Consider the following 18,814-nt stretch of genomic DNA (forward strand, 5'->3'; position numbering starts at 1 on the left):
TGCTGGAGGCTTTTCCAATAAAATATAGGTTAAGGATGTCATTTAACCCTACTACTATTTGATGTAGTTCTAGAAATGTTAACTATAGCAATAAGATAAGAAAAAAAGAAATTGAATGAATAAGTCAAAGAAGAAACAGAATTATTGCATTTTGCAGAAGATATCATGGCTACTTATAAGCTACTGAGGGGATTGTGAATTGATCTAGCTATTCTGAAAAATAATTTGGAGCTATATTTCAATTGATCACTAGTTATTCAACCTCTTTGACCTACTAATGCCTTTATCCCCCCCAAAATAAGAGTAATTGGAGGACTCATAGAGTAGCTCTTTGTGTTGTAGCAAAGAATTGAAAAGAAGTGCCCATCAATTGTAAAATGGCTAAAAAATTTCGAGATAGTAATGGGAAGGAATATTATTGTACCATAGAAAATGATGAAAGGGTCATTTTTCAGATAAAAATGAGAAAACTTTTATGAATTGATGCAGATTGAAATGAGCAAAACCAAGATAACAATTTATTTTAAAATGACATTAAAAATAAAAACAACTTGAAAAGCCAAAGAACTATGATCAATGTAATGACTAACCACAATTTTAAGAAGACTAATGACAAAGGATGCTGCCATCCCCTGATTAAGATGCTATAGATAGGGTTAGGACAGATAGCTATAGATAGCTAGACAGATAGAGAGATAGATAGATTTTATTTTTTTTAACATTCATTTTTTAAAACTTTGAATTCCAAGTTTCCTCCCTCCTTTCAAACTCTCCCTCATCCATTGAGAAAGCAAGCAATATGATGAATTCACCAGTTCTCTGGAGATGAACAGAATTTTTAAAAAATCTTTTTCTCATTTTCCTTTCTCTAGTTTTTTTGTTTGTTTGTTTCACTTTATTTATTTAATATTTGAATTTTTCCTCAGTCACATAAAAAACTTTTAACCTTCATTTTTTAAAGTTTGAGTCAAAATCTCACTTTCCCTCCCCTTAATCAGTCTGATGTAGATATTACATGTGTAATAGTATAAAACATCTTTCCATATTAGTCCTTTAGTGAAAGAGAACTAAAAGAAAAGTGAAGAAATAAAGTGAAAGAGAGTATACCACAGTCTACATTCATACCCCATCAGTTTTTTCTCTGCAAGTGGATTGCTTTTTTTTATCATGAGTCCTTGATGATTTTCTTGGATCATTATATTGCTAGAAATACCTAAGTCTTTCATCAATGTTCATCATATAATTACTATGCACAGTGTTCTGGTTCTGCTCACTATACTTTGTATCAATTCATATGCATCTTGCCAGGATTTTTCTATTTTAAAATATTCTTTCAATTTCATATATATTTAAAAAAATTTAGTTACATGTAGAAACACTTTTTGGCAACTTTTTTTTTCTTAACTTTAAAATTTATATGTTCTCCTCCCCTCCCCTTCTTCCTGAGGTAGTAAATACTCTGATATGGGTTATACACATACTTTCATGCAATACATATTTCCATATTGCTCATTATTATAGAAGATACATATTACATATATAATAAAAATCTCATGAAGGAAATACATTATTTTATTTATTTTTTAATATTCATTTTTTAAAATTCTGAGTTCCAAATTCTCTCCCCCTCTCTCACCTTTCCTCCTACCCCTTTTTCCTGAGGCAATAAGGAGCCTGATATAGCTTTCATATATGTGATCATATAAAACATTTTTCCATATTAGCCATTTTGTGGAAGAGATCACAAACAAAACAAAAAAGAAGAAAAAAGTGAAATATGATATGTTTTTGGTCTGCATTCAGACTCCATCAATTATTTTTCTGAAGGTAGGTGGGGCACTTTTCATAAAGAATGTCTGGGATCATCTTGGATTACTGTATTATTGAGAATAACTGTAATTTACAATTGTTCATCAAGAAAATATTGTGATTAATGTTCGTGTTTTTCTGGTTCTGTTCACTTCACTTTACATCAGTTCATGTAAATCTTTCCAGGTTTTTCCAAAGACCCTGTTGTCATTTCTCATAGCACTAGTATTTCATAGCAATTCTCATAGCAATAGTATTTCATTACAATCATGTACCAGAAATTGCTCGGCCATCCCCCAATGGATGGACATGTCCTCAATTTGGTGAATAGCATTTTTCATCACAAGTTCTTTGGAAATGACTTTGATTTGTTTTTGTTTTTGTTTCTGAGGGGAGGGAAAAGAGGAAACCAGTGATAGTGTTGCCAAAAAATAAAAGCTGTCTGTATTAGAAATCTATGGATTTCATTCCCCTCTTAGCTTTGCTTCTAACTTTCTGGACTCCAACACCATGCCTCAGCTTCAGTTTCACTCTGAAACTTCCCTCCATGTCTAGGGCCTCTTCACTCCCCTTCAACATTCCTGTCTTCCTTTTCTCACTGACAAATTACTTCTGGTCCCTTTGTTTTAGGGAAAGGTCTTTATTCACCTCATGTTAGTCCTTGAGACTTTTTGGACTTGACACCATACCTCTATTCAGGTTTTCTTTTCCCTCCCTGCCCCTGCTTTTTATGTGTTTTCTTGCCCCAGGAGATCAGCTCCTTCAGAGTTGCTTGAATTTGTATCCCCAGTGCTTAGAATAGTGCTTGGCATGTAGTAAGCTCACAATAAATGCTTGTTGCCTACCTGTTTGTAGTTTCATATATAATCATTGTTTTCTGCTTCTCACGACTCTATAGAGGTATTTATTTTTTCCTATTGCTCTATCTTTAAGCGTTTTCTGAGTTATCATGCCAAGAAAGTATTCGATTTGTTTTGCTTAGCTCCAGTAGGTCAAACGACAAGCACCAGTAGAAGTTAAGAGGAGATTTTTTTCTTGCATATAATTAAACTTTATTCATGATTAAAGTCATCTACATGTAAAACGCTATTCTTGAGGAACTTTTGGGGTTTTTCTCATTAGAGATTTTTGAGCAAAAGCTAAATGACTCCTTATTGTACAAAGGACTCTTGCTCAGTTGTGGTTTGGGCTCACTAGATGGCTTTTGGGGTCCCTCACAACTCTGAAATTCTGTGATTCTGTGAAAACTCCAACATTCTTTTCCCCATTAGTCCGAAAGTTAAGGTAACATATAATTAGATGAGCAAGTAGTTACTTGGCTTAAATTTTTTTTACATGTAATACTTGGAAAAAATGGAAGATGAGTGTTATTGGAAGGGGGATTAGAGCTAGCTGTATTTAATTAAAACAATGAGAAGTAGCCTGGTGTAATGGAAAGAGCACCAGTTTTGGAGCAAGAAGTGAGTTCATCCTGAATTCGATGTTTGCCATTGTTTGCCATTGGAATTGGAATTGGACATTCCAATATTTGAAATTGGAAAATAAGAGTAACCTTTCAATACTCCAGGCAAATCTTTAAGATTATAAACTGCAGAGGAGGTACTGGCCTGCATTGGTAGAAGGTGTTTTCTTAATGAAGCCACTGGAATTTCCTGAAAAAAGAAAAAGAAATTTATCAATATTGTATTCTAATTGAAATTATGGAAGACATTGAGGGTCATAGAATGGGAAGAGTTAGACTGAAGCAGCTATGTGAAATAGTGAGTAGAATGCTGGACTTTGATTCAGGAAGACCCTAATTTGATTCTTGTCTGTGAAACCCACTAGCTATATGACTATATAAAAATTAGTTAATTGCTATACTTCAGTCTCCTTGAATTAGGGAGTTGAACTCAATAGTCTCTTCCTTTCCAGCTCTAAAGCAATTATCCTAAAATCCTGACTTAATTACTATGTGACCCTGGGGCATCATTTAATGTCTCTGAGACTCAGTTTTTCCATCTGTAAAATGGGGCTAATACTATCTAAGGAAGTATCACAACTGCTATGAGGCTCAAAGGAGATCATATATGTAAATCATTTTACAAATTTCATGGGACTCCTAATCTTTCATTTTCCAAATAAATATCAGCTAGGATTATTGGGGCTGATAGTATTTTGTTGCTGAATTAGGGTTTGTTTTTTTTTTTTAATCCGCCTAAAAGGATTGTTCTGAAATTCAAATTAAAAAGTGAAAATAAAGCATTTTCAAATATATCAGAGCTATATATACATAGTTGTCACTATTATTATTAAGCCATGTCCAAAGACAAAAGAGCTCAGAGTGAACAAAACCTGTAGCATTAGAGCAGGCTCAACCAATCCTTCCTGGCTTCTCATTGGTGTTATCATGGTTGTTGACTCTCACTTGGGCTTGGAATTTCTTCTTTTATGACCTCAATTTGGTACAGATTATCCTTTTCTATTATACTACTCACACTCTGGCATCAAGATGGGATTGTGTTGATTAAACTATCAATACTTTGAGTAGTGATAGGTGTTCTAAATAGACACCACCCGAACAACAAATTTAAGTTCATGCATCTTTGACACTACCTTAGCCAAGGAATGGTATTATCTTAACTAAAGAAGACTTGGACTGATTAGAATAATGCCAACTGACATTTATAGGTAGTGATTTAAATTCTACAAAAATATTCTTTCAATGGATCACCATGCGACTTCAGTGAGGCAGCTACTACACACAGGTCACCTTAGTTCTATTTTATAAATGATGAAACTAGGACCTAGATGGGTAAGTGGCTTGCCCCACAGAGGTAAGGTTCTAAATATAATTTTTGCATTCATCAGTTCTTTGAGGTAAAAAATGGTCATTTTATTGATCATATTTCTGTGTTATTGCTTTTCTTTATATAATTTTGGCCATATGTAAATTGTTTTCCTGGTTCTTCTTACTTTGATCTGTATCTGTTCATATGAATCTTCCTAAATTTCTGTTTGTAAAATCAAAGATTTAGAGGTGAATTTAGTCACATTTTGTACTGTCTTACTGCATAATAATACGCAATGATATTCATATAGCACAATTTATTTAGTGATTTCCCCAGTGGATGAGGAACTCATTGTTAGATTGCATGGATTCAACTGTTAATTCTATGGACTTTACTCCCAGATTTCTTTTCTAATCCTAGTCTTTCTCCTAATCCCATATTACTATCTCCTCAACAACCAGAGTTTCTGAATACTTTAGCAGAGAAAGTCATTCCGATAAAATCCCTGGGACCATTAGTTGGTTAGACAACACAAAGGATATAGATTTCTTCTATCTGCTCACTAGCTTAATCTTCCAATGTCTGATTGCTCCCCATTAGATTGTTAGCATCTTGAAAGCAGACAATTGCCTTTATTTTCTCTTCCTATCCCAATGCTTATCACACTGCTTTGCTCATAAGTGCTTAAAAATAATTTTTTAATTGCCGCTATTTCCATTTGAATTCATTTCAATGCAATTCATCATTGAATTGAATTAAATGTATGAATTCTTGCTTTCTTCCAAGTTCTCTGTTACTACAAAAAGCATCACAGCCTCTTTTAAAATTCATCAGAGTAAATGTACTGGGTCATGAAAGAAGAAATAGAAAAATTGAGTTTGAGTCACATAGTGTTAAATGGGACATCTCAGTACTGAGGCTCTCTGAACTCAGAGAAAAACATGGCCTTGGTGGCCACCAAGACAACACTACATAGCATAAACAAAACAAAAAAGAGAAAGCCTTCCCAGAGGTGAGAGGTGATTTTTTCACACCTTTCTTCACATCTGATAAGTGAGAGTTCACAGTGCTAAATTTCCTTTGTTCATTTAAAGAGTGTTTCACTTACAGTTCACCCTGATTTCAACATATTGCTATAGGTCTGGAGGGTTTATATTTCATTCCCACAGTTAGAGGTAGTTTTTATGTGCCAGTTGAAGAAAATTGGATATGGTTTTATAGCCCCAGAGAATAATGTTGCCTAAATGGGGATATGTAATGTAAAGGATAAAAGATGGCTAAATAGTTTAAGCTGGCAAGGCAGATATTTCAGCATCAACAATGCCTACCTAACTCATACAGACCTTGCAAGGAAAAATCTCTACATTTAATTTAATAAGGAAGTGTTGATATTTTCAATTAACTTGAATATTAATCTCACAGATATACCTATCCAATGATAAACCATCTAATCAGAATACTTAGATACAGGTGCATTGTTATAATCATCTTTCATGTAAAGCTTTCCAAACAATTCACCCCCATAACACAAATATACAGAAAATATATTTGTATTATGGAGGCAATGATTTCCAGCCTCATTTCTTATTGCCTTCCCCTAAAATATTCTAATAAAGTCTGTCCTAGTCAAATTGGCCTCCTAGCTGTTCCTAGTATGGCAAAATCCATCTCCCCTGAACTGCCTTTTCCCAGGCAGTTCCTCATGTCTGGAATGTACTTCCTTACCAACCCTGCCTCTTTAGAATTCCTAGCTAGCTAGGATAGCATTTATTAAGCCTTTACTATACACACTTAATGCAAGTGCCTTCCCTTTATCTCCAATTTATACTGCTTATATCTTGTTTGGGCATAGTTGCTAGCATGTTGTTTTTCTGCATTGGACAGCTTTTTGGCAGCAGGGACTTCCCCTCACATCCCTCATCCCTCTTTCTTTGGAACTTCAGTGCAGACCAAGGACCTTGGTACTTAATAAGTTTATTGATTTCTTGAATATTGAGTAAGTCAGTTTGGTCAGAGTCTAGTGTTTGAGGTCCTATAATGAGAAAGTGTGTGTGGGGGGACCAATGCCTGATATTTTTGTATTTTATCTGAAAGGCAACAGAAGTTCATTGAAGATTCTTGAACAGGAGACTGATATGAGCAGAACCGAGTTTTAGGATAGTGATCAAAAAACGAACTGGAGAAAGAAGGTATTCTGGCTGCAGAAAGCTCAATAGGAGTCTATTATAACAGTACAGGAGAAAAGTGATATAAATGGTAAGATAGTAGCCATGAGAGTGGAGAGGAAGAAATGATGGAAACTATACTGAACAGAAGTTGAATAGACAAGCTTCTGCTAAAAGCTAACTGGATATGGGAAATGAGGTAGAGTAAAGAATAGAAAATGGATCCAATGTAGTCAGCTTGTGTGACTGAAAATGTGACTGCTCCTGGCAGAACTAGAGAAGGTGGGAAGAAGGGTAGATGGCAGGGATAGGAGTGGGGGAGGCAGTGGATAATATAATGAGTTTTGTTTGTGGGACATCCACTTGGAGATGTCAAAGGAGTAGCTGATGATGCTCAAATGTAGTTCAGGAGAAAGATAAGAACTAAATATAGAAATTTGAGAGTCATTTTGTATATGAATAATAACTGAATAGGTAGAAGCTAATGAATTTACAAAGAATATTCAGAGATATTCAGAGAGAAAATAGTCCAGCACAGAGTCCTAGGATTGCCACATAGGTGGCAGAACATGATGTAAACTCTTCAATTCAATAAACATTTATTAAGCATCAGACATTGTGCTAAGCCCTGGGAACACAGAGGTGAAAAACAGTCCTTGTCCTCAAAGAGCTTACAATGTAATAGGAGAGACAACCTGTGAATAAATACATATACAACTAGAAGATGGAATGACTACAACTCTGCCTCATTTAAATACAATTCACTAGCAAATTAAGACATCATCTGGTGATATAAATGGTCCTCTTTGACATGAAGGATGAACAACTGGTATTTTTGTTGTTTCCTTCTAGTATATATGTATATATGCATATAGTTTTTTTTTTTGTCAAGGGAGGGCCCATTTAGTATGGAGGGGGCAGAATATTTTGAAATGATTGGGATTTAAAATCAAAGGTAGTTTTTTTTTTTTTAAACCCTTACCTTCTGTCTTGGAGTCAATACTGTGTATTAGCTCCAAGGCAGAAGAGCCGTAAGGGCTAGGCAATGGGGGTCAAGTGACTTGCCCAGGGTCACACAGCTAGGAAGTGGCTGAGGCCGGATTTGAACCTAGGACCTCCCGTCTCTAGGCCTGGTTCTCAATCCACTGAGCTACCCAGCTGCCCCCCTCAAAGGTAGTTTTAAACAAATAAATAAATAAATGAAATGACAAGGATGCAATGCCATCACCCTATCTAAAGGTACCATCATTCTCCTTTGGGCAATGATAGGCTGGTAATACAGGTTTGGGTTCAGACTGTCCTGAGCCACAATCTGAGGAGCCACTAGCTTCCTGCTAGTCCCCAGGCTCCCATCTGCAAACCAAGGAAATCCTGGATTATTTTTTCACTTCCTTGATTACTTGCTGCTCATAGTTCTTGTCCTGAAGTTCTCTAGAGTCTTTGTGCCACTAGCACACCTTTGAGGTTTCCAGGATCTGCTAATCCAGCCTCCTGTTTCACACGTTGATTGCTCATTTCTTTAATCCTTAGTTCTATTTTTCATTTGTGACTTAAGAACCTTTATAATTCCCTAAATCTAAATATCCCACTTCCTCAACTTTTTCCTCTGACAACGTCCCTTGGATCCTGACACAGTAGTTTAATATGTTAGAACTCTATCAAATTTGACTCTTGGAGAATGAAAAGGAAAAGTAGTGGGTCGATTTCTGTCTGGTGTATAAACTACTGAAAGGAGTAGGCTTTCCACTCCCCTATTGCTTTTATTGGGGTGGGTGCATTTCTTTCAGTCACTCTTCTAGAAGGTATAGATTGATCAAGTCAATTCAAATATTTATTAAGCACCCCCCCCCCTTTTATTTTTCTGTAGCACACCATAATCAGTATTGAGAAACCAAGAAAAATGGGAGTCCTTGCTCTCAAAGAGCATGTAATGTGCTCGGGGGAGTTCCTACCCTTCAGAGGTTTACAGTCTATAGAAGGACACGGTATAGAGGCGGTGGGTGCAGTGTAAGTCCCAGCTAGCACAGATGAAGAGGCCATAGGAGGTCTCGAACTACCACAATAAGAAGGGATCATAGTCCCGCTAAACTAGAAGGTTGGAGCGCCAGAGGCTGCTGAGCATGCGCGTAGCCCCAAAACGCCTCAATCCAGAGGCGGCACTAAAGGGAGGAGACCGCACTAGGCTACGGGCGCAGGCGCCAATCCGAGGATCTGGGCGGAAGTAGGTTTAGGGGAAGGAAAGGTCAAAAGGGGGCGGAGTCAAGCAAGGACGCGACGGCTCTTCTCCCCTCTGGGAGAGCCCCGAGCTATATAATGTCTTGACCCCGCCCCCACGTGAAGACCACGCCCCCAAATAAACCCCGCCCCCTCAGCGCTCTGTGAAGACGTCATCGCTGCTGCAGCCGCTCGAGATGGAGCTGAACCCAACAGGTAGGAGCAGGGCTGGACGGGGCGGCCCCCACTCGTCCAAAGCACCGCAGCCTCCATACCCCCCTCAGAGTCTCCTGCGAGAGCCAGGCCTGCCCTGTGACAGGGGCATACAGGAGCTTCAAGGCTGGAGTGAAAGGCAGGAGCTGAAAGGACGCAGGGCTTCTCAACCTCTCGCTACGCATGCGCGCGGGCCCTGTCACGCCTTCCTCCTACTGTGCAGGTTCCAACTCTTCCTCAGCCCTGGACCTAGAGTCAGCTATGACTTGGGTTCAACTTCTGATCCTGAGATTGACGACCTGTTTGCCTCCGGGCCTCGTTTTTCTCCTCTATCTGGGACAATAATACCTCTATTAATAATGAGGAGGTGATTCTTGGGGAACATGAAGGGCAGCAGCAGCAGACTTGGACATCAGGAAGACCTGGGTTCAAATGCTACTGAGCTCCGACCCCCTGCTGGCCTCGATGGTGTGGGAAAGGCTCCTTACTCCATGGGGTGTCTCCTCCTCAGACTGCCTCTTCAGGAGGTTACCTCCCCAGAAAGTGCCCAGTAGTGCTAAATAACTAGTATTTATGCAGTGCTTTCCTGTTGGCAGAGTATTTTACAAATGATGTTCCTTTTATTCACACAGCAACTCTGTTAGGTGTTGTTATCCCCATTTTCCAAGTGGGGAAAGCTGAGGCTGAGAGGGTATGTAACCTACCAGGACTGCAAAAACCAGCATGTTCTCCATTGCCCATGTGCCCACATTACCCTGCCTGGGTAAAATCATCCATCTGGTCTCCCCCCTCCAGCTATCTATAGGACCTCAGGCCCAGGGCCACTGAGGCTCCAGGGACACAATCAACAAGCTTCTCTTAAAAGCCTCCTCTAGTTAGACCCTGAAGGATCCCACACTGAGGAGAAAATGAAGTTAAAAAAGCTCAATGATGGGGTAGCCAAGTTGCACAGTGGTTAGAGAGCCAGAGCTGGAGAAGGGACATTTTGGGTTAAATATGGCCCCATGCACTTCCTAGCTTCCATTTAGACCCTGGGCACGTCACTTGGCTAACCCTTGCCACTCTTCTGGCTTGTTGCTGATGAATATCGATGCTAAGCAGAATGAGAGGGTTTAAAAACCTATTAAATGGGTCTCTTCCCTCAGGTAGTTTACATTCTATGGGAGAAAGCATATCCATTCCAAAGGGATTGGGAAGAGACTTGTGAGTTCTGTCCCAGTGCAAGATGCACCTTCTCTGTAATTTATCATCTTAGAGTGGCCTGGCACTCTGAGAGGCAAGTGGGTCTCCGAGGGGCTCCCGGGCACAGGTCGGAGGTGGGAGCTGAACTCAGGCTGGCTCTGTACATCATTAAATATCTATAAAGTATATACAGTTTAAAGAAAGTACAGATGACTGAGGAAGATGAGGGATGGGGGGGGGGGCCTCAGGAAGAGTCCCAGAGAGGAAGAAGTGTCTGAGCTGAGCTTTGGTTTATGTTTAGTGCTACAGAAATGTCAGTTATCACTCCCCCTTCCTGTTGTCTACCCCACAGAAAGCCACACTCCCACAGCCACCCATGAGGGGGCATGCAGGCCCACATACATGGGGGTCTGGTGTGTGTGGTTAAAGGACCTTGCTCAGCTTGGAGCTTGGACTGGAAGGAAATTGCAAGACCTGAATTATAGGCCTCTCTTTTCTGGATTATAGTCCAGTTTGTGTGTGTGTGTGTTTATTTTAAATTTAATTTTTTATTCTGTCCCTTGGGCAGTTACTTTAAACTCTCAAATCCATGATTTCTTCATCTACAAGAGGAGAGGTTTAGCTCGTGAATGTCAAGCTCTCTTCCAGTCAGCTACTCTCTAAGCTTTTATGAAGCACTGTTTAAAGGCACCACCCTAACCTCTGGGGATCCAAAGACAAAACCCCCAAACTGTGTGCCTTCAAGAAGCATCCCTGGGTTGGAGAACAACATGCACACTGATAATAAATATTTAAAAAAAGTAATTTACAGGGGGGTGGCATTGGGGTGGAGGGAGAGGGCTAACTACTCAGCCTTTGGTGGTTTAGGGGAATGTTTGTCCCAAGCAGGTGAAGACTCGCCCTTGGCAGAATGGGCAGATGAGAAGTTTGTGGCTGATGGAGCAGGCTCTGTGAATGCTCAGGACTCAATCAGGCATGGAGGACTCCACGGTCATCCACTGCCTCCCAGGCTATCACCCGTCATGTCATCTTGACTCCGGTCTTGCCACTAGGCTTGGAAAGGGAGGGAGATGGATGGTTTTGGGTAACTGCCTCACTTAAATGCATTTTACAAGTGAGGTTCGCGGCTCCTCTTCACAAAGGCAGGATGAATAATAACCACCTCTGTGGGAAGCCTCCTGGGTGCAGTGGGGAGGACTCCAGGGGGATTCGGGGCATCACTTTCTCCTGCTCACCTAATCCACCAGCAGGGCCCGTGGGGGCAGTCCAGAGAAGCTGCTTGGGGGTGTCTCAGTGGGCTGGTGACTGGCCTTGGTTTACCAGTGATCTCTGGGGAAGTATGGGAGTCTAGAAGCTGAGAAGCACCGGGATCTCAACTCAGGGCTTTTCCAGGCCCCCAGGGGTGACTAGCTCAGGGTCTCCACGAGGGGAGAAGAGCCAGGTCCTCTTGGCTTTTAGGATCATTGCTCTTCTTATGACTCACTTGTAGTCTCTGGACCTATTTAAATTCAAGAGTAGACATTTGGAGAAACTGGTTCATTGGAAGATTTCATTTGATTCGTAAGTTGAAATTCAAGCTTACCCTCATTTTATAGCATTTCTTTAATATTAATAATAAGAAAACTCAAGAGGCAGAGTTGAGCTGCCGACATAGGGCTGGCTTCCCGTGCAGGTTCTGACCTCTGTTGGCTGTGTTTCCTTGGGCAAGTCATTGAACCTCTTACTGCTCCAGGCAGCTCCCTAATACAGTTCTAAACAGGGCTGAGTATCTGTATATATGTGAATGTGAGGTAAGTTCCCAGTGGATCTCTGCATCAAAGATTCCCCAAGAACAACAGGGCTACCATATTAGTCAGTCCATAAAATACGTTCATAGTAGTGATAAAAATTGAGGTACATGTGATTTGACCTGATCCTGTTTGAGGAAAAACTTGTAGAGAACATGGGAGGAGGGTCAAGAGGGAGATGGAAATACATGTGGGAATTCCATAGGGGGAGCGCTTCAAAGTAGTTTAATAAGCATTGAGTAGGACTTGTTAATTGGTGGTCTATTGACTTTGGCTTTTTTTTAAGTTTCCATAAGTAGTTCCATACATACCATTAAGATAACTAACTGCAGGCAGCCAGGCAGCAGAGTTCAAATGAGGCTTCAGGCATTTACCCTCTGTGTGAACCTGAGAATTCAGGTAGCCACTCTCTGCCTCAGTTTACTCATTTGTAAAATGAGGATAATAATAACATCTTCCTCCCATAGCTGTTGAGAGAATCAAGCAGACCCTAGAGACCACTAAATCTGTTGTTAACCTGGGATGTGTGAAATTGGATTGTTTCCCCCCCAAGTTTTGATAACTGTATTTAATTATAATTTATTTGGTTTGTAATCCTATGTATTTTATTTTAAGCTTTTACAAACATTCTGAGAAGGCTGTTTATATGCTTTACCAGACTTCCAGAAGGTCAGGACACACAAAACAAGTTAAGAACTCTTGCCTAGAGATTGATGACACCTGTCCTTTATTTTGTCTGATTTTCCCTCAAAATTTATATTTTTCTTTTTCTTATATTTCTTTCCAAATATGTTACTTTCACTATTCTTTAACTTTTACAAGCCATGACATCTTAGTTCACAAGTGGAATGAAGAGGGAGAGGAGAGATTTTCTGAATTGATGGACAGGAAGAGAGAAGAAAGAGGAAAAAGGTCTAAAAGTGGATTTCTTTTCACAGAAAGTTAAAAGAATTGTAAGCTGAGAGCTATGGAAGATTGAGTCAATAAAGGATCATGGCCCACGTACAGACTTGGGGAGGAAGGGATGTGATATCTATTGTGTCCTGATTCCTTGTCCTATGAAGCATTGTGGATTAGTTGGCCCAGAACAGTTGGGAATCTGTCATTTGGGAGAAGAGGAACTGCATATACACAGCATCTTTCCAAAGTTGGTGTTCCCAATTGAGGGAAAAGTGTCAGTCAGCCAAGGATGGGTCATCTATTGCCCTTGGTACCAGGTGGTTGGGCAGAGTTCGGCACTCAGTGCTTCTTGGCTGGACTGACACCTACTTCTACCCTGTTCTGAACTTGTATCATTTTGGCATACTTTGCCCAGTAAATTAATAATGTGTTAAACTGATTTTTTTCCCAGATAGTTAGAAAACTCAGTGATCTCGTTAGTATGGAGTTTGCTTCACTGATAAAGATTGCTACCCTTCTATGTTCTCCTATTCTCAATGAGGTTTATTTATACCTGTCTCAAATTCCTCCTTGGCAGAGGAGGGAGAGGGAGAGGGGGAGAGAGAGACAGGGACAGAGAGAGAGAACACCTCTGTGTGTGTGTGTGTGTGTGTGTGAACTCTATGAAGAAGGGACCACAGTCGTATTTGGATTGGTGTTCTGTTCTTAGGGCATGATCTCCCTGTCTCCTTTACAGCCAGTTGTGATGGCTTCCAACCTCCATGATATCTTTTATGCCATTTACTTACATGGATTCCATTGTTGGGGATATTTGCAACTTGCTAACATTCACCATAACTTAATTGCTTTTTGGGCTTCTGGCAGTTGGGATTCTTCAGAGCTTTTTTGTGATTTGTGGCCATATATAGAATGTTACTGGGAAAATACTGCTGCTAAAGAGACTGTCTATTTCTCTGTGTGCTTGATGTACCCACTAGATTGTAAGCTCCAGGAGGTGAGTGATTATGAATAATTAAAATGTTGTCTCCTCATGTTTGGTGTAATACCAGGCATACAGGTCTGTTCTTTTTGTTTTGCATTTGAGGAATTTAATTACTATGGTGAGATTTTTTTTTCTGAGTAGTACTAGGATGGAAGTGACTAGAAGGGAGACATAAAAAATATCTCTAAAATTAACTGAATGATAATATGTTAAAAAATTTAAAAACTACCACTAAATGGCCACTATATCGTGTTAGATATACAGGGCATGATGATGGTCATTTGTGGGCAATGAAATGGTTCAAGTTCTGTGTTTTATATATTTCAAGCTGGGAAGCAGAGTTATCATAGAAACACATTATTTTGGCTAAAGCATTTTATTACACGAGGTGTGAATTGCTAATAAGGAAAGCAGTGAATCCATGTATATAAAAATTCTCATTTTTTTCCAGAAGCCATATTTATCACTCTTTTTTATATGACATTTACACCACTCACTTTTGTTGTTGATCATTGGCAAGCACCACAAGCTTCAGAGGAGCAGAAGGAAAACAAAGATGCCAAGCAGGTGTAGCCTTCAAAAATACCACTGAATTAATTTGCTCACCTAGGGCCATAAAAGATCCTTCAGCTTAACATCTGGTCCTTATTTGAAATGAACATTGGTGAATTGTAGCACCCACTGTTTGGCGCTCAATTGAGGAAGGCTTGCTGAGACAGTAATAGAAAACATGATGTTTCTGACTATATCCAAACATTATCTAATTCTGCATTTAAGTAGTCTCCTATTTTATCTTTTATATGTTATTAAAAGGATATTTGAGATCAGAACTAAAATGTTTTCCTGTGATTTCATCTTCTCTAACAATGCTTTCTGTTTTGTGGATCATCCATCATCAACTATATTTTATTAAGGAGATTAGTTTATATATTTTTCCCAACCCAATATCTTGGATAATATTATTTTGCTTAAGTGTAATTAACTTAAATTATAATAGCCCTTTTCCATTTTAATAGCAGTTGCTTATTCCTTGATGATAGACTTAATCATTTGGTTGGGTTATCTCCCTTTTCCTATTCAGTTAATTTCTCTAAACATTACCATAGTGCCCCCTTATGATGAAATATAACTGAAAAGTTATCATCAACATTCAATTTATTCTCCTCTAACCCTTGATGGAAATGTTAAAGTTGACAATCCATATCTTTTACATACTTATTAAAAGTATACACATCAACATTTAACAAAGTTATACAATTAATTAATAATTCAATTTTGCAATTTAAGAAATATATATATCAGTTGTCAATTGTGTGGAATATGCTAGGTGCTTTGGAGGATTAAAAATAGCATACTTTATTTCTATTCACTAGAATGTAATAGTGATTCGTTGAGTTTCTAATATTTTGGGTATCTATAGTAGTTCTATCTTGTTCAAAGAATTCAGCAGAACTCACTATCTTAAAGATTACATGAAACCTTTTTTTTAAACAGAATAACTGCCCTTATTTCTTTAGCATAAGTGAAATGAAAACCTAAAGAAGTAGGTGTCTTTTTAAACAAAACAAAGCAAAATATGGAAAAATATGTATCAACTCTCAGTTCTCAAGTCCACTTTAAGTTCACCTTAGTCACGTCATCATTAAACTGCCCTTCACTGTGAATTGACTCTGACGGAGGCCTTGGTTTTATCTTACTTCTGGATCTTGACTAAAGCTATGCTATACTGTGTTATAGTATGGACAAAATGTAGTTATATAAGGCATCTAGAAATCAGATAATCTAATCTAATCTAATTAGTTAAAACTGATAAAATATTTCAGCTGTAAATAAGTACTCTAAAAGAAAGACTGACTCACAGCTGACTCTGGCCAGAATATGGAGGCGTGATCCACTGGGTGAGCTCCCAAGTGCTTGTTGTATTGATCCAAGGGAATGACGAGCTGCCCATCATCCAAGTTTCTGTGGGTGTTTGTGCCCTTCCACTGTTGGCTCACTTGCTTCTAGTTGGGGAGTTGAAATTCCATGTTCTGCCTAGGTGCTTTGTGGAGTAACTGCAGCAAACGTGCCCTGAAGAGTGTGATGACCATGACCTTCTCTCGGGAGCTCACAGAGCTCCTTTTGAGTGTGTGATTGTCACTCATTCAACACACATTTATGTATGGAGTATAATAATGAGTAAGACAGGGCCCTGCTCTAGAATTAGTCCAGTAGACCCAGGGATGTGTTTCCAGACTAATTAATCTGTTGAACTTTCACTGGTGTATATGTTTCCTTAATAGTGGGGTTTTTTTTCATCCTAAACTGACATAACAATTTGTTCTCAAAGTCACTTTTGGTATAAACAGAAAGACTCATTAGAAACAGAAATGAAAGCTCAAAGTGTCTAATTATCTGATAAAAGGAAAACTACATCAGTGAAAGCTAGCAGATTATCCTATAAGCAATTAGTGCCTGGGGATGAATCAGGTAGTTAAGGTGATATATACCTAATTTGGTGGGAGATTACTGATAGAAGGGAGTAAAGAGGTCTTTTTTGTGTTCTTTCAAATACCTATTCCGTGGTTTCACCGGATTAATGAGGTGATGACCACAGAATTTTGAGTTTGAGATCCTCTAGTCCAACTCACTTTACAGAGGAAGAAACCGAAGTTTAAGGAGGAATTGAAGTGACTTGGATCATTTTGAATGATCTTTGGCCCAGTCTACAGAACATTTAGTGGGTTGTAATATTTTAGCATTGGAAGAATTGTCAGGTGTAAAAGATGCTAAGGTTGTTCTGGTCTGTTCCTGCACACAGAAAGAGGAGCAACTAGAACTTTAGAGGCAGATTTCAGTTGAACATAAGGTGAACAATAATGGCTGACTAGAGAGGGTGAACTTCCATTACCTTAAGTCTTCCATTGGACACTGGACAACCACTTGGGGATATATTGTACTGAGGGAATTCCTCTCAGGTACAGATTAAGCAAGATGATTCATAAGGTTCCTTCCAATACTGAGATTTGGTGAATTCAGGAGTGGGTCACCTCAAAGGTTTGTCTTTGTTCTATCACCACATCACTAGGAAAACAACTGAAAATACAGGTCCTTTTTACCTGGGTCAGTAGCTTATTATTATTACTTTTTACAGGTTTACACTTCTAACCTATTTGCTTTTGGGCCCTTTACAAGTTAGAAGAGTGTTTTAGGGTCATTCTCAAAGATTATTGACTTGGGATAACCAGATTGAAGAAATTGCTGCCAAATTAGTGGGGGGAAAACTCCACTGATTATTGAGTTACATATTTGCCTCCCTTTCCCCCTACTCCTAAGATATTTTTCTATTTTAAAATGGAATGAATGAGGGAAGAATTATAGAATTATTAGAGTTACAGTGAACCTGAGAGATAATCTAGTTTATTCTCTTCCTCTTATAATGAGTAAACAGGGATCTGGACTAGTTTAGTAAATTTGCCTCTTGGACACCTTCATTGTCTTTGAGATTTTCATCACCATGAGCTAAAGAACAGTAACCAAAAGTTACACAAATAAGGTCATGGCAACACATTAACTTAGTGAAATGACTTAAGAATTTTTGACTCTTGATAGAAGGAGGGGCTATAGAATGAGTCTCATTTTTAAAAATCTCTATATTTGATCAGGAGACATTTATTTGTTAAATGCCTACCATATGCAAAACCCTGGGGCTAAGTGCTGTGGGAGGATTAGGGACTTGTAAAGCATTATTATAAGGGAGGTAAGTGTCCTAAAAGGGATACAAACTGAGTGTTCAGGATGCTTTGCCGTTACAGAGTGTCTTCCAGACAGTAAGTATTTCACTGGATGTTCACAATGACCCAGTGAGGTTGGCACGATCAGTGTTACTGTCTACATTTGAGAGAGAAAGTGGAAGCTCCGAGGAGCAGAGCCTGGAGGGGACCCTTCAATTGAAGGGCTTTCAGAGGAGTATGGATGACCTCTTGGGGAGTGCTGGGGGGTGTGTGGGGGATGAGATCATGCCAAGATTGAGTGGCACTCAGGTCACGTAGTAGGAAGAGGCAGATTCACATCTGAACCAACGTTGTCTAACTCCAAGCCTTTCCAATGCCTCTCCATTTTTGCTGCGCTGACTCATTGCAAATAAAGTACCTCTAGAATAAAAAGGGAGGAAGTAACACTTCTGACCAAAATGATCAGGCAGGGACCTTTTAAGATGAGTATGATTATAATAATGATAGAGTCAGATCCGGGATCTGACCTGGGATCTGTTTAGTCAGTCAGTAAACATTTGCTGAACACCAGATCAGCTTTGGTTTGGGGTCAGTCCTGGATCAGGCCTGTTCATAGCCTCAAGACTAGAATGCATTGAGATCCTAAAATGCAATAAAATGCAATAAAAATAAAAAAAAATTTTTGCTTATTATGTCAAAAAGGATATAATTCTGAGTTAAATGCAAATGAATCCCCCTCTTGCATTCACTGCCACCAGACACACCTCACCTAGATAAGCCAGTAAATAGGCAGTGATTGGTCAGAGAGGTGCTATGATTCTAATCCAGCTTCCAGCCTCATCTCTCCTAGGGGGGCTTTTTCTACCTCAGTGCCAAAGAAACCAAACTCCTCATTCCAGTCTTGGCCTCCCCCAGGTTAACCATATCCCAAGGACTGACTTTCCTGCCTCCATAAAGGGAAACTAGCTCCATAAAACTGGGGCCTCTCCTGCCACAACCCCAAATCCCTTCCTTCCAGGCACCATGAACTGAAAATAATTTTTCTTTCCTCAAATTTCTCAGTAAACTTCCTTTGGAT

General features: G+C 39.2%; 1 protein-coding gene across 2 annotated transcripts in view; it reads left to right on the forward strand.

Moving 5' to 3' along the window:
* Positions 1–8,937: 8,937 nt before the first annotated feature.
* The window catches only part of CMC1 (C-X9-C motif containing 1), an 84,501-nt gene continuing 74,624 nt past the window's right edge, over positions 8,938–18,814 (forward strand). Inside the window, exon 1 of one of the 2 annotated variants that reach the window (XM_007505310.3) lies at positions 8,938–9,175. In XM_007505310.3, coding sequence (XP_007505372.2) covers positions 9,157–9,175 — 19 coding nt within the window. In that variant the 5' untranslated portion in view covers positions 8,938–9,156. The remainder of the gene's footprint in view (positions 9,176–18,814) is intronic. The other variant, XM_056800375.1, reaches the window with a different exon arrangement.

Source organism: Monodelphis domestica, chromosome 5 (genome assembly GCF_027887165.1).
Source record: "Monodelphis domestica isolate mMonDom1 chromosome 5, mMonDom1.pri, whole genome shotgun sequence".
Classification (NCBI taxonomy): Eukaryota; Metazoa; Chordata; class Mammalia; order Didelphimorphia; family Didelphidae; genus Monodelphis; species Monodelphis domestica.